At 38.5% G+C, this 16,578-nt stretch overlaps 1 protein-coding gene across 1 annotated transcript in view; it reads left to right on the plus strand.

Annotated features, from left to right (window-relative positions):
• The first annotated feature begins 8,273 nt into the window (after positions 1–8,273).
• Positions 8,274–16,578, plus strand: part of Exph5 (exophilin 5) — a 96,811-nt gene continuing 88,506 nt past the window's right edge. Inside the window, exon 1 of the mRNA XM_074066770.1 lies at positions 8,274–8,403. Within this exon, the coding sequence (XP_073922871.1) occupies positions 8,369–8,403 (35 nt within the window). The 5' untranslated portion in view covers positions 8,274–8,368. The remainder of the gene's footprint in view (positions 8,404–16,578) is intronic.

Here is a 16,578-nt window from a genome sequence, read left to right on the forward strand (position 1 = left end):
GTTTGCCTTCTTTCTCACATAATGGTTTTATCAGAATCTTTCTGTTAGCACAAACCTTGCTTATAAAGGAGAAATTGATGAAAAATTCAAAGGATCTAGACAATGGTTCATGTAGTTCAGAAATTCCAAAGTAACTCTTAGAAATAAGCTCATGGAACTACTTTGTCTTCTGCATCTTAACATCAAATTTGTTGTTAAGATTCAGAAGACCTGGGAACTATCTTAGGATTTCTGATCCCAAATAGGAGCACATTTTGGTTGAGGTCAGTCATCAAGTGTCCATTTATGAGGGATCTCATTGAGACCTCTTACCTTAGCCCATACCCTTACATATACCACTATTTATCAGCTTATAAAGTCTTCAAGGGTAGACTATGATAGTGAGCATTGTACCAAGTAGATGATCATGAGATATTTAAGGGACAAAGGGAATTGCATTATCCCTAATTCAGCCTTCTAACTCAGTGTACCACCTTCTGCTTTGGAATGTGATCACCCTACTAAAGTGTCACGGTGACTGATGTTGACCACAGCAAGGAGGAAGGGATCTTTCTGGAGAAACCAGAAGGCCTCCTTCTACTTAGTCAACACACTGAAGACCAGGCGATGACTCATGCAATTCCAATGAGGCAATCATTAGACAATAGGATTTAGAGCCAAACAGGAATTATGAGTCATAAGAGTCATGCTTTAAGTTTGATTACCAGGTTGTTTTGCTTCTCAGTTAAACCATAGGCAGCATATATACCTACAGAAAAAAAGGGGGGGGCCCAAACTATTTAATTTTTAAAAAATTTAAATACTATTATGCACAAATATATTTTAGTTTCATGACTGTGGAGGAAATGAAGTTGAGCCATTTACATTTTCACTTTCATAAATTTTGGTATAACTCCATTCAATTATATGTCACTCAAACATGCCTTAAATTATTGTGAACAGTTGTTAGAAGTAAGAACAGAGTATAGTTTTTCCATAGAAAAGCCTCTCTTAATCATAACCAGCATGACAATTGCTCTTGAGATAATGTGATTTCTGTTATCTCTTAAAGCAATGTAACGATGAAACATCATCACAATATTAAAAAGCTTAGAACCTTATTGATATGCTACCATGATTGATAAGCAAATCTTTCTTCAGTGAAAAGGAAATATGCTATTTCTTTCCCAAAGCCTTTTCATCCTCTTTGTGTAGACATTAGCACAGGGGAGCTTTCTTCTTAACAATTTTGGTTTTCCACAAAGTGTGTTCCATACAATGGGTGTCTAGGATGCATTTATTACAGAAAAGGTAGAGGAATTTAATAAGGCATTTCTCAACTTTGGCATGCTGGGCTTGAGACAGGCCCTCTATAAACTTCTTGAGTGTCTTGACACTATCCTCTAACTTCCTGTTAGAAGCGGCTTTTTCTCATGCCACCTATTGACCTTGAGAGTTGCCAAATAAACAATCATGGTATACATACCCCACAAGCACGACCCAGACTAGACTAGACTACTGTATTGTGCACTGGTCATTTTACTCAAAGCCTCCAGCTCTGTGAAGATCCGTGTAGAGTGGAACATAAAATGTAATTCCTTTCCCCCTCATTAATAACTGTATCGTCTTTACCAATATCTGTCTAGTCATCACAGAGTGCCTGAATGATACACTTTATAAATGGAAACTTTAAAATCATGACTCCGCATAATTCATCTACACACATTCTGTTGCAAGTTAACCTGTTCAGAACTATAATAAATCATTTGTCATGTCTCATTGAGCACTAACATAATGATGAAATCTTTTTAACGATTTTTGAAATTCTACTATTTATGCAAGTAAGCTCTGTATATAATCATCTTAATCTTCTTGATTTTTGTGTAAATGTTTTAAAAGTATTTTTCAGTCCAGAAGTATAAGTATTTTTATAGTTTTCTCTGACAATAATTTACACAAGAACGATTAGCCTGATTTCTCTGAAATATAAACTCAGAAATTCGTGTAACATAAATTTTCTCAACATAAACAATTGTCTGCAAGCTGCTTGAACCAATAACTGAATGACGCCTTACCATGGAGTATTGGTTGATTAACCTGTTTCTCTGTCCATGTCAGAGAATGACATTATTGAAGGGCTGCCACTGATTCAGAATCTCTGAACATGTTTCTCTAAGAGATCATTGTCTTGTTCCTTTAGAGGCTCCTTGGGTATCTCTAAGAGGATCACAGGGTGAAATCACTCCTTTACCAGTGGGAACAGGGATGTAGCAGTATCTCCTGCAGAACTAGTGCCTGGGATGGTTTTATGTCTGACTGAGGTTGCCTGAGAAGAACCAGCCCAACCATTTAATACCAAACACTGCAATATAAAAGAAGTGTACATGAAAGGAGGATTTGCATTTAATTCTTCCTTGCCAGACAATGAACAACACTATCTGAGTATAGTACGTAAGCTAAAATATTTTATTGCTTTTGCATATTGGACAGAGAAAAGAACTCAAAATCCTAGCTTTGCCAGTTACTAGATATACTATGTCTTTGGATGAGTTACCCAAATTCTGTGAGACTCCATTTCTTCATCTGTAAAGTGAGAGTAATAATAACTATCACACGACCATGGTGTCTGGTGAATCTATAGCTTAAGAAATGTTCATTCTTTTTTGTTTTTGTACATTCTTTTTTTTATATTAAAAATGGTTTTGATGATTTCACCCTAGTCCGAATGGCGATTTTCAAGCAAACAAACAACACTAAATGCTGGTGAGGATGAGGTGAAAAGGGACCCTTCCTATGCTGCTGGTGGGAATGTAAGCTAGTGCAACCACCATGGAGGTTCCTTGAAAAAGTGTGATCCTGCTGTGCCACTCCTGGGCATAAACCAAAAAACTGCAAGACGGCGTGCAATAGAGATACCTGCACCCATGTCCACAGCAGCACTATTCACTTAGCCAAGCTACAGAATCTGACTAGGTGCCTGTCAGCCAATGAACAGATAAAGAAAATGTGGTATATATACACAATTGAGTATATTCAACTATAAAGAAGAATGAAATTATGTCATTTGCAAGAAAATGGATGGAACTGGAAGTCATCATGTTGAGAGAGATAAGCCAAGATCAAAAAGCTAAACACTGGATGTATTCGCTCATATGCAGAATCCAGACCTAACATGGTAAAGGTGATTACAATGTGGCATTAGTATAAAAGGAGAGTGTCTGCTGGGAGGGGTGAATCAGTAGGAGTAGGGAGAGGGGAAAGGAGAGACTCCTGGGGGATGAAGAGGATTGAAATATGATATATATGTGGATATATATGATACACACATACGTATACATATGAAGATAGCATAAAGAAATCCACCAGATCCTGTTTGAAAAGGGGAGAGGAAAGAGGGTGGCTAAGGGGATATAATAGAGGATGTGAACTTGTTCTAAGTACATCATATGAATTATTACAGTGAAACCCCCTTACACCATTAATGTATGCAGCTAAAAATGTTTTGATGAGGTCTAGGAAAGTAGAAATGAAGGGTCAGATTTTGTTTCCACAAGGTCAGAAGTCCTATTAATAAATGTGTTGACTTCATAATCACATTTGTAAAAGAACTAAGAAAGGAAAATAATGTTCTCGTTCTAGATTGATAAACTGTTAGTGAAAATAAATATTCAAGTCTACTGGCTTGGGGGCTTCTTTTGAGACATGGTCATACTGTTGTTGCCCAGGCTGGCCTTAAACTTGTGGTCCTCTTGCCTCATCCTCCCAAGTACTGGGATTACAGGTGTGAGCTACAATACCCAGCTAAATCTATTATTAAGAAAGGTTAGCAGAGGAGCTATACAATGAAGTGGTAATAAGCACAGGTTTTGAAATGAGAGAGAAGTGAGGCTGAATCCTAGTTCTGTCACTTATTTCCGTTGTCACCTTGAGCAAGGTGAATATGGTGCAAATACTGTGTACACATGTACACAGTAAATGTAAATGGAAAAATGGGACATGTTGAAATTATTCCAGGAATGGGGACAGGAGAAATAAAGGAGCATGATGGAGGGGTGAATTCTACTATGGTACATTTGATATATTGTAAGAACTTTTGTAAATGCCACAATGCACCCCCAGCCAACAAGAAAAAAATTCTAAAAAAGTCATTTTCTTTATAGTCAGGAAGGGAATAAAACCATATTTCATTGAATCTAATATTCCATATTCTGCAAGATTCATTGTTCTTTTATGCATAAGAAAAAAAATTGCCAATTGGACACAATGCTTTCTTACAATGTAGAATTTTTATTTCATAATTATCCTTTTTTGGGGATTGAACTCAGAACTTTGCAGTTGCAAAGCAGGCACTCTTATGTGATAGAGTGCCACACCTCCAGTCCATTTTGCTCTGGTTGTTTTTGGGAGTGGAGTCTCGTTAACTATTTGCTGGCCTTGAACCATGATTCTCCTAATCTCAGCCTCCCAAATCGCTAGTATGGATGTGAGCCATGAGCCACTAAATCCCCCAACCCAACTTTTTTTTTTTTTTTTGCAATAAGGGGCTTGAACTCAGGGCCTACACCTTCAGCCACTTCATCAGCCCTTTTTTGTGATGGATTTTTTTCTAGATACATCTCATGATGTATTTGCCCAGGCTAGCTTCCAACCATGATCCTCCTGATCTCTGCCTCCTGCGAAGCTACGATTACAGGATTACAGGCATGAGCCACTAGCACCTGGCTCTATTTTTTTTTTTTTTTTTGGAGATAGGTGTCTCACTATGTTGCTCAGACAAGTGTTGAACTCAAGATCTTCCTATCTCAGCCCCCTGAGTATGGGATTATGGCAGTATATGACCACACCAGGCTGTGATTTATTTATTGAAAGATCTCTTTAAATATATTTAGACAAATTTTAACCATATATCACCTTGATGCACAGATAAGAAGAAAAATCTTAGTAAAATAAATTGATATACTCCTTTAACGTGTCATGGTGAGAGTCTTCTAAATCACTTTTCAACTGAGTCACCAACATCCCACTTTTCTATACAGAATTGGCCTCTTTGCCATCAAGAGCATTGAAGAAGAAGTTTATATCTTAAAAGACACCTCCACAATTGCCTTCGAGATTTTCTCCCAAGTCATGTGTCATGCTGCTCCTTCATGCAACCAGGAGTAGCAACCAAGTTTGCTCACAAGCAGGTAATGACACCTGCCATGTGAGCACTGTCCTGCAGAAGGGATGGTACGTCATTCTCATTTAGAGATGTGAAGTGTGGGAAAAGTAGGTGTCTGAGCACTGAGAAAGCTGGATAACACTTAATATTCAAAGAACTACAGTGAGAATTCATGAAATACATGGATGGTTTTAATAATATAATAGCATACATACTAAGTAAATCATAGCAATTCTATTCCTGGGAAGTGAGGGGATGCACCAGTTCTTGGTGACTTCTAGCCATGTTCCTGGGATGTCAATAAATACTGAACTGAAGTATTTAAAACCCCGAGTATTATACTGTTCTACTTGAGGAATGGCATTTTTTCACATGAGAGACCATGCAAGGCTGAAGCAAGTTGCCAAACAGAGCATTCGTTCTAGTCTCTGTCCCCTCTCTCCAAAGAAACAGAACAGAAAACCTTATTATCCCTGTCATGGTCATCTCCCATGTGAGATCGTGGCAGTGTGGCCTCTTGCCTTTCCTGCTCTGCAGTTCCCAGCTCTGCTCTCCTGGATGCTGTTCACTGCTTGTGCACCACCCTGACGGCTGTAAAGCTGCAGATACATTTTGAGTAACCATACTTAGAAAGCCAGCTCAGGCAAATGGCAGAGAGGTGTAACAATTAAAATATCAAAATCTTTTTATGAGTAAATACAAAATAGCAGTAAGAATTACTTGGAATTTTATTAGTTGACTTAAGCCTTCAATCAATGACAAGTCAGAAGTTCTAGTAATCTAAGAGAGATACACACCTGCAATCTCAGCTACTTGAAAGGTAGAGATAGGGAGGATCATGATTTGGGGTCAGCCTGGGCAAAAAGTTAGCAAGACCCCATCTCAACCAACAAACTGAGCATGATGCCTCACATCTGTAGTCTCACTATACAGGAGACTTCTTAGATAGGAGGAACATGGTCTGAGGCCAGCTCCAGGAAAAAGATGTGAGACCCCATCTGAAAAGTAACAACAACAAAAGGACCAGGGGTGTGGCTCAAGTGGCACAGTGACTGCCTAGGAAGCGCAAGGCCCTGAGTTCAAACCCAAGTACCACCAAATAAAGAAATAAGGAAGAAAAGGGAAAGAAGCACCTCTGACCTTTTCTGCAGAGGAGCAAAGCAGCAGTACAAGGCTGAGCCTCCTTTCTACCCCAGCTGCTCGGGAGATTACATTCTCTGTGAACTCTCTAATTTGTTCTAGTTGGTCAGGCAGACCCCATAGTAAATCTGGAACTAGGCAAGTTTCCCCAACCAGGAAGCTTCTTGGAGTGGCACTGTTGAGAAATACCTGCAAAGAGAGTGGGCTGGGAGGTGGGACAGCCAGGGACACATAGCAGGAAGATCAGGCTGGACACTATCAAGTAGGGCAAAGCTTCTCAGTCTTGTGCTCTTAACATTTTGGACCAAGTAGTTGCTTGTTTTCTGGAGCTATCCTGAGCATTGAAGGAGGTTTAGCAACACCACTGCTTTCTATGGAACTAGACACCAGTAATGACATCTGCTCATCCCCTACCCATTTCACCACCATGCAGGTGTGACTGTCAAAAATGTCTCTGGCCAGGTGTGGTGACTTGCTTCTGTAATCCTAGCTACTCATTTGAGGCCAACCTGGGCCAAAAGTTCATGAAACCCCCACACACATCACACAATGGCTAGGTACGGTGCACAGTGGCACAGGTCTGTCATCCCAGCTCTGCAGGAAGCATAAATAGGAAGATCGTGGTCCAGACAGGCCTGGCCATAAAGTAAGACCCTATTCAAAAATAACCAAAGCAAAAAGGGCTGGTGGCATGACTCAAGAAGAGGGTACCTGCCTAGTAAGTGTGAGGCCCTGAGTTTAGCTTCTAGTACTGCCACAAAAAAAAAGTCTCTGACCATTGCCCAACATCCCTGTGGGTGGAGGGACACAAAACTTCCCCTAGTTAGGACTCACTTGAATAGGACAATATCAACAAAGTTCAAGGATTATTGGGCAATAAAAAGAAGCCCAGAGGACTCTCAGCATGGAAGATGATTTCAGGCAGGAACAGTTCTCAAGGACCGTACGTGTTGCTGGAATCTGTCTCCATCCCTGGACTTGCTCACTCTCCGCTCTGCTTTTCCTTCTCCTCCTTTCTACCTCTCTCTTCATCTCTCATAATGGAGATCTAACTTTGGCATGCAGTGCACAGCCCCAGGTTTTTACAGTCTCTGCTTGGACATTTTTTAAGACCATGAAATCCATATCAGCTCAACCCTCTAAGATTCTGGGAAGCATAGAGCACCCCTTCCTCCTATGTTCACAAACATGCATTTGGCCAGGTAGAGAGGAATATTTAAGAAGAGCTAAGGGCTGGAGGTATGGCTCAAGTGGTAGAGTGCCTTCCTAGCAAGTGTAAGGCCCTGAGTTCAAATCCCACTAGTGCTAAAAAAAAAACAGAAGAGCCAAGTTTGACAGTGGTGTAGTGGAAATTTCCTCTTCTTCCAGAATATTATATGTTCATTTTGAATGCCCCATTTTGAGAATCTGGTAACTACAAAAATACCTTTCTTTAGAACTGTGGTGTTGGGAGGTGGTAAGCTAATTTTAAGGAGAGTAAAATTTGAACACTGAAAAAACTTGGCAGTGGTTACAAACCCTAGTGTGTGTAAGTATTGTCTTCAGTGCTTGTTAAAAAGGTAGACTCTGCTACTTACTGCCAGGGATTCTGATTTAGCAGGTCTGGGTGAACACGGGAATTTGTGTTTCTAACAAGCAACCCAGGTGATTCTAGTCTTCAGACATTCCTTTGAAAAATGTTAGTTTATGAGGGAGATAAAAAATATAAGCATGTTCTGAAACTAGTTAGAAATGTATGGCTTGCCAGAGATGCCAGAATGGAAATTTCTTCCATGAAGACAAGATTTTAAAAGATTGGTTCCTGGGAAAGAGCTCTGGAAATAATTGGACAGAGTCCCAGGGCTACAAAAATAGTCCTGGGACTCAACAAGGAGGCAATTGGCAGGTACTTGGGCCCTTGTTTGATGCAATTCTGGGTGGAGGTATGAAAGATAAGTGAAGGGGAGGGATCCTCACACATATAAATCATCATGTGAGGAAAGTGGGTAATTACTTGGCATTTAGGTAATCATGTATGCAAATTAGAAGAGCATATATATATATGAGCCAAACAAAACAAAACAATTGTTAGCACATTCTAGAGCCACCATGCCAGTCACACCATCATTTCCAGCTGCCCAGATGTAAGTACCAGCAATGCCATGGTTGCAATGGTTTGATGCTTTGATAGTCATGTATAGAAGCAGGAATGTTTTATTTGGAGGGTGTTTTGTACATCCAATAAGGAAAAATTATGACTTCTTTTTCCAGTTGACTCCATATTCTCTCCATACTAAAAACCAGAAGACATTCAATAACTTACAGGCTTAAATGAGTTTAAACAATAATTCTTGTTCTGTATTAAGACTGAGTGTTCCCAGTATGGAATATTTTTGAATCTTTTGGTTCTTTCAGCAATTCAAGGCATGAGTATGACCTGTGAATAATAAAGAGAGCAAAGAAAAATGAAGTTTTTTTGACCCATTTTTCTAACATTCTATTCTATTCTGGATAGTGATATTTTCATAAGTAGTGTTTTATATTTGTGTTGTCTATTATATTGGTCTATTGTCTGGTACAGCTGATGTGCTTCTGTTCATGGTCAGATTCATATTTCAAAGGATTTCTATTCCTCTAATTTTAGACTTCCTAATCTCTGCTACTTCTTTTGGGCCTCCCTTTGATGACTCTTAAGAGTCTTCAGTGAAAAGCCCATCATTTAAGATTACCATAGCCTCTGATGATAAGTGGAAATGTTCTCAATGGTTTCTAAATTTTGAAATTTATAAGTGGTATGAAAAAATTGAACTTGGAGTAGAGTGTATGAGTTTAATAAAAAGTAATTAAGCTAGGATTCCCTGCTTCACAGAGTTTTATCTCTAGTTAAGTGAGAGAGTGATTAAGGTTTATATGGGCAGATGAGGCTTGAGGGAGGCTGTCATGAGCAGAGGTGAATCATAAGGAAAGGGTGGGGGAAGGCTTCAAACACAAAGTGAGTCTCAGCTGACTCTTTTGTATGAAAGGCTGTCTCTAAAAGGCTTAACTTTAAGTTAAGGAGTTTACAATTTCCAGAGAAGACCTGCATTTAAAATACCTGAAAAATAAGTGAATAATTTGATATTAAGCTATCTAGGATAGGTGAGTTGGAGCAGGTTCAAGTGAGTTTTGTGAAGCAAGTAAAGATGAGCCAAACTTTAGGCTGAGTTATAGAAAAAGACAGTGCAAGAGATTAGGGAGCATGAAACAGGGGAGTCTGAGAAAAAACAAAACTACTCTAGTAGGTCGTGGTTTCATTTTTGTAAGAACAACGCTCTCCTGTACTCTACATAGCTGTTTTCCATGACTTTCACTTGTAAACCTTAGGCCTGTGATGCCCAGACATGACGACTCTGCAGGATGAGAAGAACCCCAGTAGGGTCACCACCTGGGTTACCAATTCATTTTGGAAATAATGGCTCAAAGTCATTATCAGTAACAGTTTATTTTCCTTAAGCCCCTGTTCAGAGTTCTTTGCCATCATACCCCATTTCCATCTGGATTTTGGTAGACTTGTCCTAGAAATTATTTACTACCACCCAAAACTCCATCATTCCCTGTGTGGGGCTCACCCCTGAAGAATGTCCCTCTTATCCACTGACCTCTTTCCTACTCTCAGTCCCTTTCAAGTCAGTCCATCCAACTCAGCTTCATCCAATGCAAACTATTTCTCTAACATACTTATTTTCTAAAGCCAGAAACCCTTATTTTTATCAAAATTTCCTATATACTTACAGATCTTTGACTTTTTCTTCCTCCTTTTCCTAAAATCGATTTAGTCCTCATGACCTGAGTGTCCTCTCTGGCCACAGGAGGACACTTCTTATATAGCCTTCTGACCTTTGATGCTAGAGTGTCAGAACACTCAGGATCTGACACTTTCCTTAGCCTCCACATCCACTTCCAGTTCACTTTTCTAGCCATCTTTCTCCAGCATCATCCTCTTTAAGAGTCATCTCAACCTTCCCCTTGGTGCCCCATCCTGTAATTTATAAACCAGGACACTCACTTATAGGAAAGGGGGTGAGCTTCAACCTCCTTAGTAGGAAAACATTCTCTCAGTTCTAATTTGCAATAATACTATACATAAAATAAATACAGAAAATACAAAGAGGTCAGATAGGGCCATGAAGGGAAGATGAATGGGAAAGAGAATGGGTTTTCTTTAATCAGCAAAAATTTTCAATCCTTCCTTCAATTGAATGTAGTTAAATATAGCAAAAACAAATGCCTACCTCCAAAGATTAAAAGATTGAGTATCATTAAAATAGTTCTTCTGACCTGGACCACGAGGTACATCTGTAATGTCTGTTTACTTATGATAACTGCCTGTTAAGCCTCCCCAACGTCATTTTAAGGATTCCAGGATCTTTTCCCTTGGATCTCAGACATTTATGATTGCTCCTTCTAGAAACAGCCTTTCCTTCTTCCAGGTCAACCCATGAGGAAGTCTTGCTCCTTGTGGTTATTAGGAGCTGCTCTCCACCCACAGGTGGGGATCCTACTTGTGGTAGCATTCAGAGTCATGTGAAGCAAGCAGGCTACAACTCAGAGTAGAGTGGTTGTGTCTTGCAAATGTTTACCACTCCTGTGACTTAATGCTGCCCTGCTGAACTGAACCTAAGCTTTATATTTTGGGAAGACTGAGTTAATAATGGCATTGTCCTTGATGCACTTAGGTTATGTATGGACTATTCCCTAGATTACTGCGGTAAGGATGAGGTAGGTTGACAGTTTTATCAACAGGGACAAAATTGTGAACTATGGTTTAAAAGTTTTAATTGGAGTGAAATTCATATAGCATAGAAATAATCATTTTGAAGTGCAAAAGTCATTGCAATCTAGTGCACTCACAATGTTGTACAACTATCACCAGTATGTAGATCTCAAACATTTTCAGCACTTCCAGAGGAAACCATGAATAGATGAACTTCAAACCAATCTAGGAATTTATATATGATTTGCACAGTTTAGCAATAGGTGTTGGGTTTCTGTTTTATTTTCTCATCCTACTGATCCCATATAAACCACTTTATGTTAAAGACAATTTTTATTGAAGCCGGAGTCTAAGGAAGACAGTGAATCATACAGGAGGAAAGCCCTCTGACCCAAGTAATCTGTATTTCTAGAAAACTGCTGGATACACAAGTCTACATAGAAGATACTCTTCAAAAACAGAAGTATAGGAGATAAAGGCAAATACTTAAAATGATCAAGGCAGGGATTAGGAGAAAATTAAACTAAAAAGAGAATTAGAATAGAGAAGTAAAGAACAGTCCTAGAACAGTGCCTGGCACCTGCCCAATAATTATGTGTTGAATGAAAGAATGAACAAAAATAACTCTAAAAGAATTAATCTAAATAACCCAGAATGAATGAATGAATGATGGCATTGAAAATGGATGTGCAAAATGCAAGGAGTTGTGCTTCAACAGAGCAACTTGATAGCCATGAAGGAAAGCACATTAAATGTTTACAGGGTCATCCCAGTTGGACCCGCCTTCAAAACAAACAGGAGAAAAATGTAGTCTATCATTTTGTATTCAGATATCTATACCAAAGAGAAAATGATCAACATTTCCATAGCTTTTGCTATTTACCATATCTAAAGACATAGAACATAAACAATATGGCTTTGAGGAAAAAATACTGATTGAATTTCAGAACTTAAGGTTTTAATAAAAATCTCAGAAGTAGAAGGGTATCTGTTATTGTTTAAGCTTGGATTACACTTAGTATGGTTGTAAATTTATGTGACTATTTCTTAGTCAGTCTTGGGGACACTGTTCCTGGTTTGTATCTCTTAATATGTTAGGTACATTATTCTCCCCTATGACTATTTGTTGGAATATGCTATTAATTAAAAGTTTGTCTATCTAGTCAACCTGTGGACCAGAAGGACGTCTGGAATGATACATGCCGTCATGTGACTATTGATATTACAGCACTAAGTTAATTAAAACATATTTTCAGAAACACAATAATTAAGTTAATAGGATTTAGCAAGGCCTAGAAATTACTCTATTCCAATAGAGTAGTCATTTGTGCTCAAAATTAACACTCAAATCAGATGTTTGAAGCTAGGGACAACAATACATATGGTATATTTTTGCCTCCAGCAGGAATACTGTCACCTGAGGAAGCCTCTCCATTATAGACCTGCAGAGCTATAAGCTCAGCCTCAGGATTTCCATTGTATTTGTCATCCTCCTTGTCACTTGACAATAAACTTTAAAGCATATGTAGCATCTATGAAACAACATATATAGCCAGAGAGAACACTCATGTGCCACAGAATAGTGATGGCTAGATTCTAGCATCTGGGTGGTTTAGGTATTGTTTGAAGAAGGCCTCATACTTGAGAATGACTGATATGGGAAACAAAAGACCAAAAAGTGCAGTTCTTAGAATACTTTCAAATTAAGTCATAGAGACCTTGATTTTAGTTAGTACTGCTTAAAGTCTTCCTTGATAATGAATTAGACACTAGCCTGATAATGAATTTAGAAACAAGAAATGAAAATATCAAGTTCTATTTAATGGAAATTTGCCTACTCAAACCACAGTATAAGTTCTAAAGAACTACAACCTTGATACTGTGCTATTCATATTAGACAAATTATTTAGTTTAAGACTAAATTTCTCATTTTGAAACAAAATGAGGAAAAAGCTCAAATACACTAATAGACTCTCTTTAAAAGGCACACAGAGAAAAAATTCTTCTAGTTTGGTGTAAGACATCATTTGATTAGATGTAAGTGGCATATTAATTAATTGTAATGATCCAGTTAATTGGAGGTTGCAAAGAGGCTGTGTGTTAGGCTGTGGATGTGGAAAGGGAAATGCAGCTTTCAATCTCACTCTTCATTCTGAGTGGACATTTCCTAGAAGCGTGGAAGAAGCTGAGCTCAGCTTCTACATTAAAATGTTCTTTCATTCCTTCCGTTCGGCTTCCTCCACCTTTCCATGAAATACAGTAGAAGTACAGGGCAAGGTCTTCTCTTCTGAACAAGCGCACACATTCCAAGCTACTCAGATGGCAGTGTCCTAGACTCAAGGAGCAAAATCAAGTTCAATGGACTAGTGTTATGGAAGCAAACCAATCTAAGCCTTTAATTTTGAAGAAGTGAGTTACTAAGAACTTTTAAAAATCTTTGGCTGAAAGCAGCCCTGGCAATCTTCCCTCCACCTCATGAGCGCTGTGGGTTCTTTCACCCTGTTGTCCTTCCTAATGAAAAGATAGCCCATAACAGACAAAAAGATTTATTTTCCAGGGGTCAGTTGATGAGCGCAGAAGGAGAGTTATGGAAAGCTCACTGTCTTCTGAAAAGAAAGGCAGCAGATGACATTTTTATCTAAGCTTTCGAATCAAATTGAGAAAGAAATCCAGCTACATCCATAAATGCTCTTTAAATTGTACAGTAAAAAACAAAACAAAACAAAAAACTATTGGCTTAGTTTGAGTTACCAATTGATTAGATGTAAGAGTTCTAATCATTTCCATGATCCAGTTAATTAGAAGTTGAAAAGAGGCTGTTACACAATGTGGGTGGGGAAAAGAAAATGTAACTTTCAATCACACACACACACACACACATCACAGGGAAAAGAACTTTAGAATGACGTTTAGATGTGGAAAAAGCCCTTGAATTAGAATGGCAGGATTGTAATATCTTTTTTCTTTTACTATGTTAGGGTCATATATATATATTTTTTTGGTGTCGTATTTTCTCTTTTTTTATTTATTTTTTAAATTTTATTCATATGTGCATACAATGTTTGGTTCATTTCTCCCCCCTTCCCCTCCCCCCCACTCAATCCCTTCCCCCCCAACCCCTCTCTACCAGGCAGAAACTATTTTGCCCTTATCTCTAATTTTCTTGAAGAGAGAGTATAAGCAATAATAGGAAGGAACAAGGGTTTTTGCTAGTTGAGATAAGGATAGCTATACAGGGAGTTTACTTGCATTGATTTCCGGTGCATGTGTGTTACCTTCTAAGTTAATTCCTCTTGATCTAACCTTTTCTCTAGTTCCTGGTCCTCTTCTCTTATTGGCCTCAGTTGCTTTAAAGTATCTGCTTTAGTTTCTCTGCGTTGAGGGCAACAAATGCTATCTAGTTTTTTGGGTGTCTTACCTATCCTCATACCTTCCTTGTGTGTTCTCTCTTTATCATGTACTCAAAGTCCAATCCCCTTGCTGTGTTTGCCCTTGATCTGATGTCCGCATATGAGGGAGAACATACGATTTTTGGTCTTTTGGGCCAGGCTAACCTCACTCAGAATGATGTTCTCCAGTTCCATCCATTTACTTGCGTGGTGTCATATTTTCAATTCAAAACAATTTTAATTCTTATGTCATAAATGATTTGAGGTGGGTTCTACCCAGAGGCAAGAGTTCCTCCAGGTTGGAGGCAGGGCCAGAAGAGATGAACAAATGGAAATCCTTTCTCATCCCAGAAGCCACCAGGTGTGAGGAGGACAATTAGGCAGAATCCAGCTGACCATTTGGGGAGAATCATTCTGTCTCTCTCCCCACCCCTCTTTTCTGACTTGCTATATGCTAAGTACTTCACAAACATCATCAAACTTAATTCCACAGCCTTATTAGGCAGCCACCATTATTACTCCCCTTCACAGATAAGGAGGAGAAACCACCACTCAAGGTCACACATCTAATAAATGAGGTGGCTAGAAGTGGAACTCCTGACTCCAAGGTCATGCCCTTAGATTGAGATCGAAACCCTCTGGCCTTGACCTAACTGCTGCATCAGGGTCACATCTATTTTTTCCAACCTTCTTTTCTGTCTCTCTTCCCTGTATTCACCATAGTCCACAAACGTCAGCCCCAAACATGCTAACCTCTCTCCTGCCTAGGTGTCTGGATGCTTGCCACCAGGCAGAAACTCCTCCTGGCGCCTCTCAAGGTCGGATCCTTGACACCCTTTAGATCACCACTTACTTGTCAGTTCAGGGAAGCCTTCCTGACCACTCCAAGTGAGGTAGCCGTCTCCCCCAAGGAGTTACTCTCTATCATATGAACTTGTTAGTCTTTTTCAAGGTACTTATCACACTTGGTAAAGCTTTTATTTATTTACATAGTATTATTTGTCTCTTCCCTCAGGAACGTAAACTCCATGAGGATAGAGATCTGCTTGTTTTTGTACCTCTGTGTTGCTAGCACCTGGTACAGCACCTGACCCATGGCGGTTGAATAAATACTAAATGACTTGCATCACTAAATCACATTACCTGGGCAAGAAGCCCATTGGATTATTTCTTGCATGAAGTTGACATAGTTTCAAAAAATTTTACTAATAGCACATAAGTCTATTCTTTGTCCATATTTTATTCAACTTGAAGCCACTTGGAAAATACATGTCCATTTACTTTCCCACTTTTTCTCATGCTTGGATTGTTATCTTTCAGGTTTCCACTCAAGTGTCATCTCATATGTGATGGCCACCCCATTGATTCTGTTCATAGCACTTATCACACTCTAAATTTATGTTGATTTTTTTCTCACTTTTTACTTCTGCCTATTAAAATGTAATTTTCTTGAGGGCAGGAAGATTTTTGTCTACACAATTTTAAAACCATTTCCCAACATGGTAGACATTCCACATTAATGATCCAATACACTGACCACTTACCTGCATTCTCTTTTTAGTTTTAATAGTTTTTTAAAATGAATTTCTTTGGATTTTTTTCTATGTAGATAATCAACATCTATGGTCAATGTTTTCTTTTCTAAGAGTTAGACCTCAGTACTTTTTATCAACAACTACCAGAACAACGTTAGATCATACTCAGCAGCTATCTGTGCTTTGTTCTTAATTGTTTACCATTAATTATCTGGACAAACTATTCCTTACTATGTGAAATAAACATCATTCTAATCCTACTTTACTATGGACATTAAATTTAGTTTAATGTAGTTTAGTTCTAACAAAAGGCAATCTTAAATATTACCAAAGAACTTTTAATCATATAATTCTCTTCCTCTGACATCCTGATAAAGAATAAGTTAACCTGATAAAATAAACTGTGTTGATATTAAAATATTTTTGTATTCCTAGAATAATCTCTTAGTCATGCAATATATTTCTACCTTTTTTTGTTTCCTGGCATTTTTCTTAGAGTTTTGTCTCATCTGAGTCACTAGGGAAATTGTAGTATTTTTGGCTTATGTGTTTGTTGGTTGACCTTGTTTTTTTTCAAGTTCTGCTATCAGGCTAACAATAGACTCATAGAATATCTAGAAATGTTTACTTTTTTCTGAGTTT

Source organism: Castor canadensis, chromosome 2 (genome assembly GCF_047511655.1).
Source record: "Castor canadensis chromosome 2, mCasCan1.hap1v2, whole genome shotgun sequence".
In the NCBI taxonomy this organism is placed as follows: domain Eukaryota; kingdom Metazoa; phylum Chordata; class Mammalia; order Rodentia; family Castoridae; genus Castor; species Castor canadensis.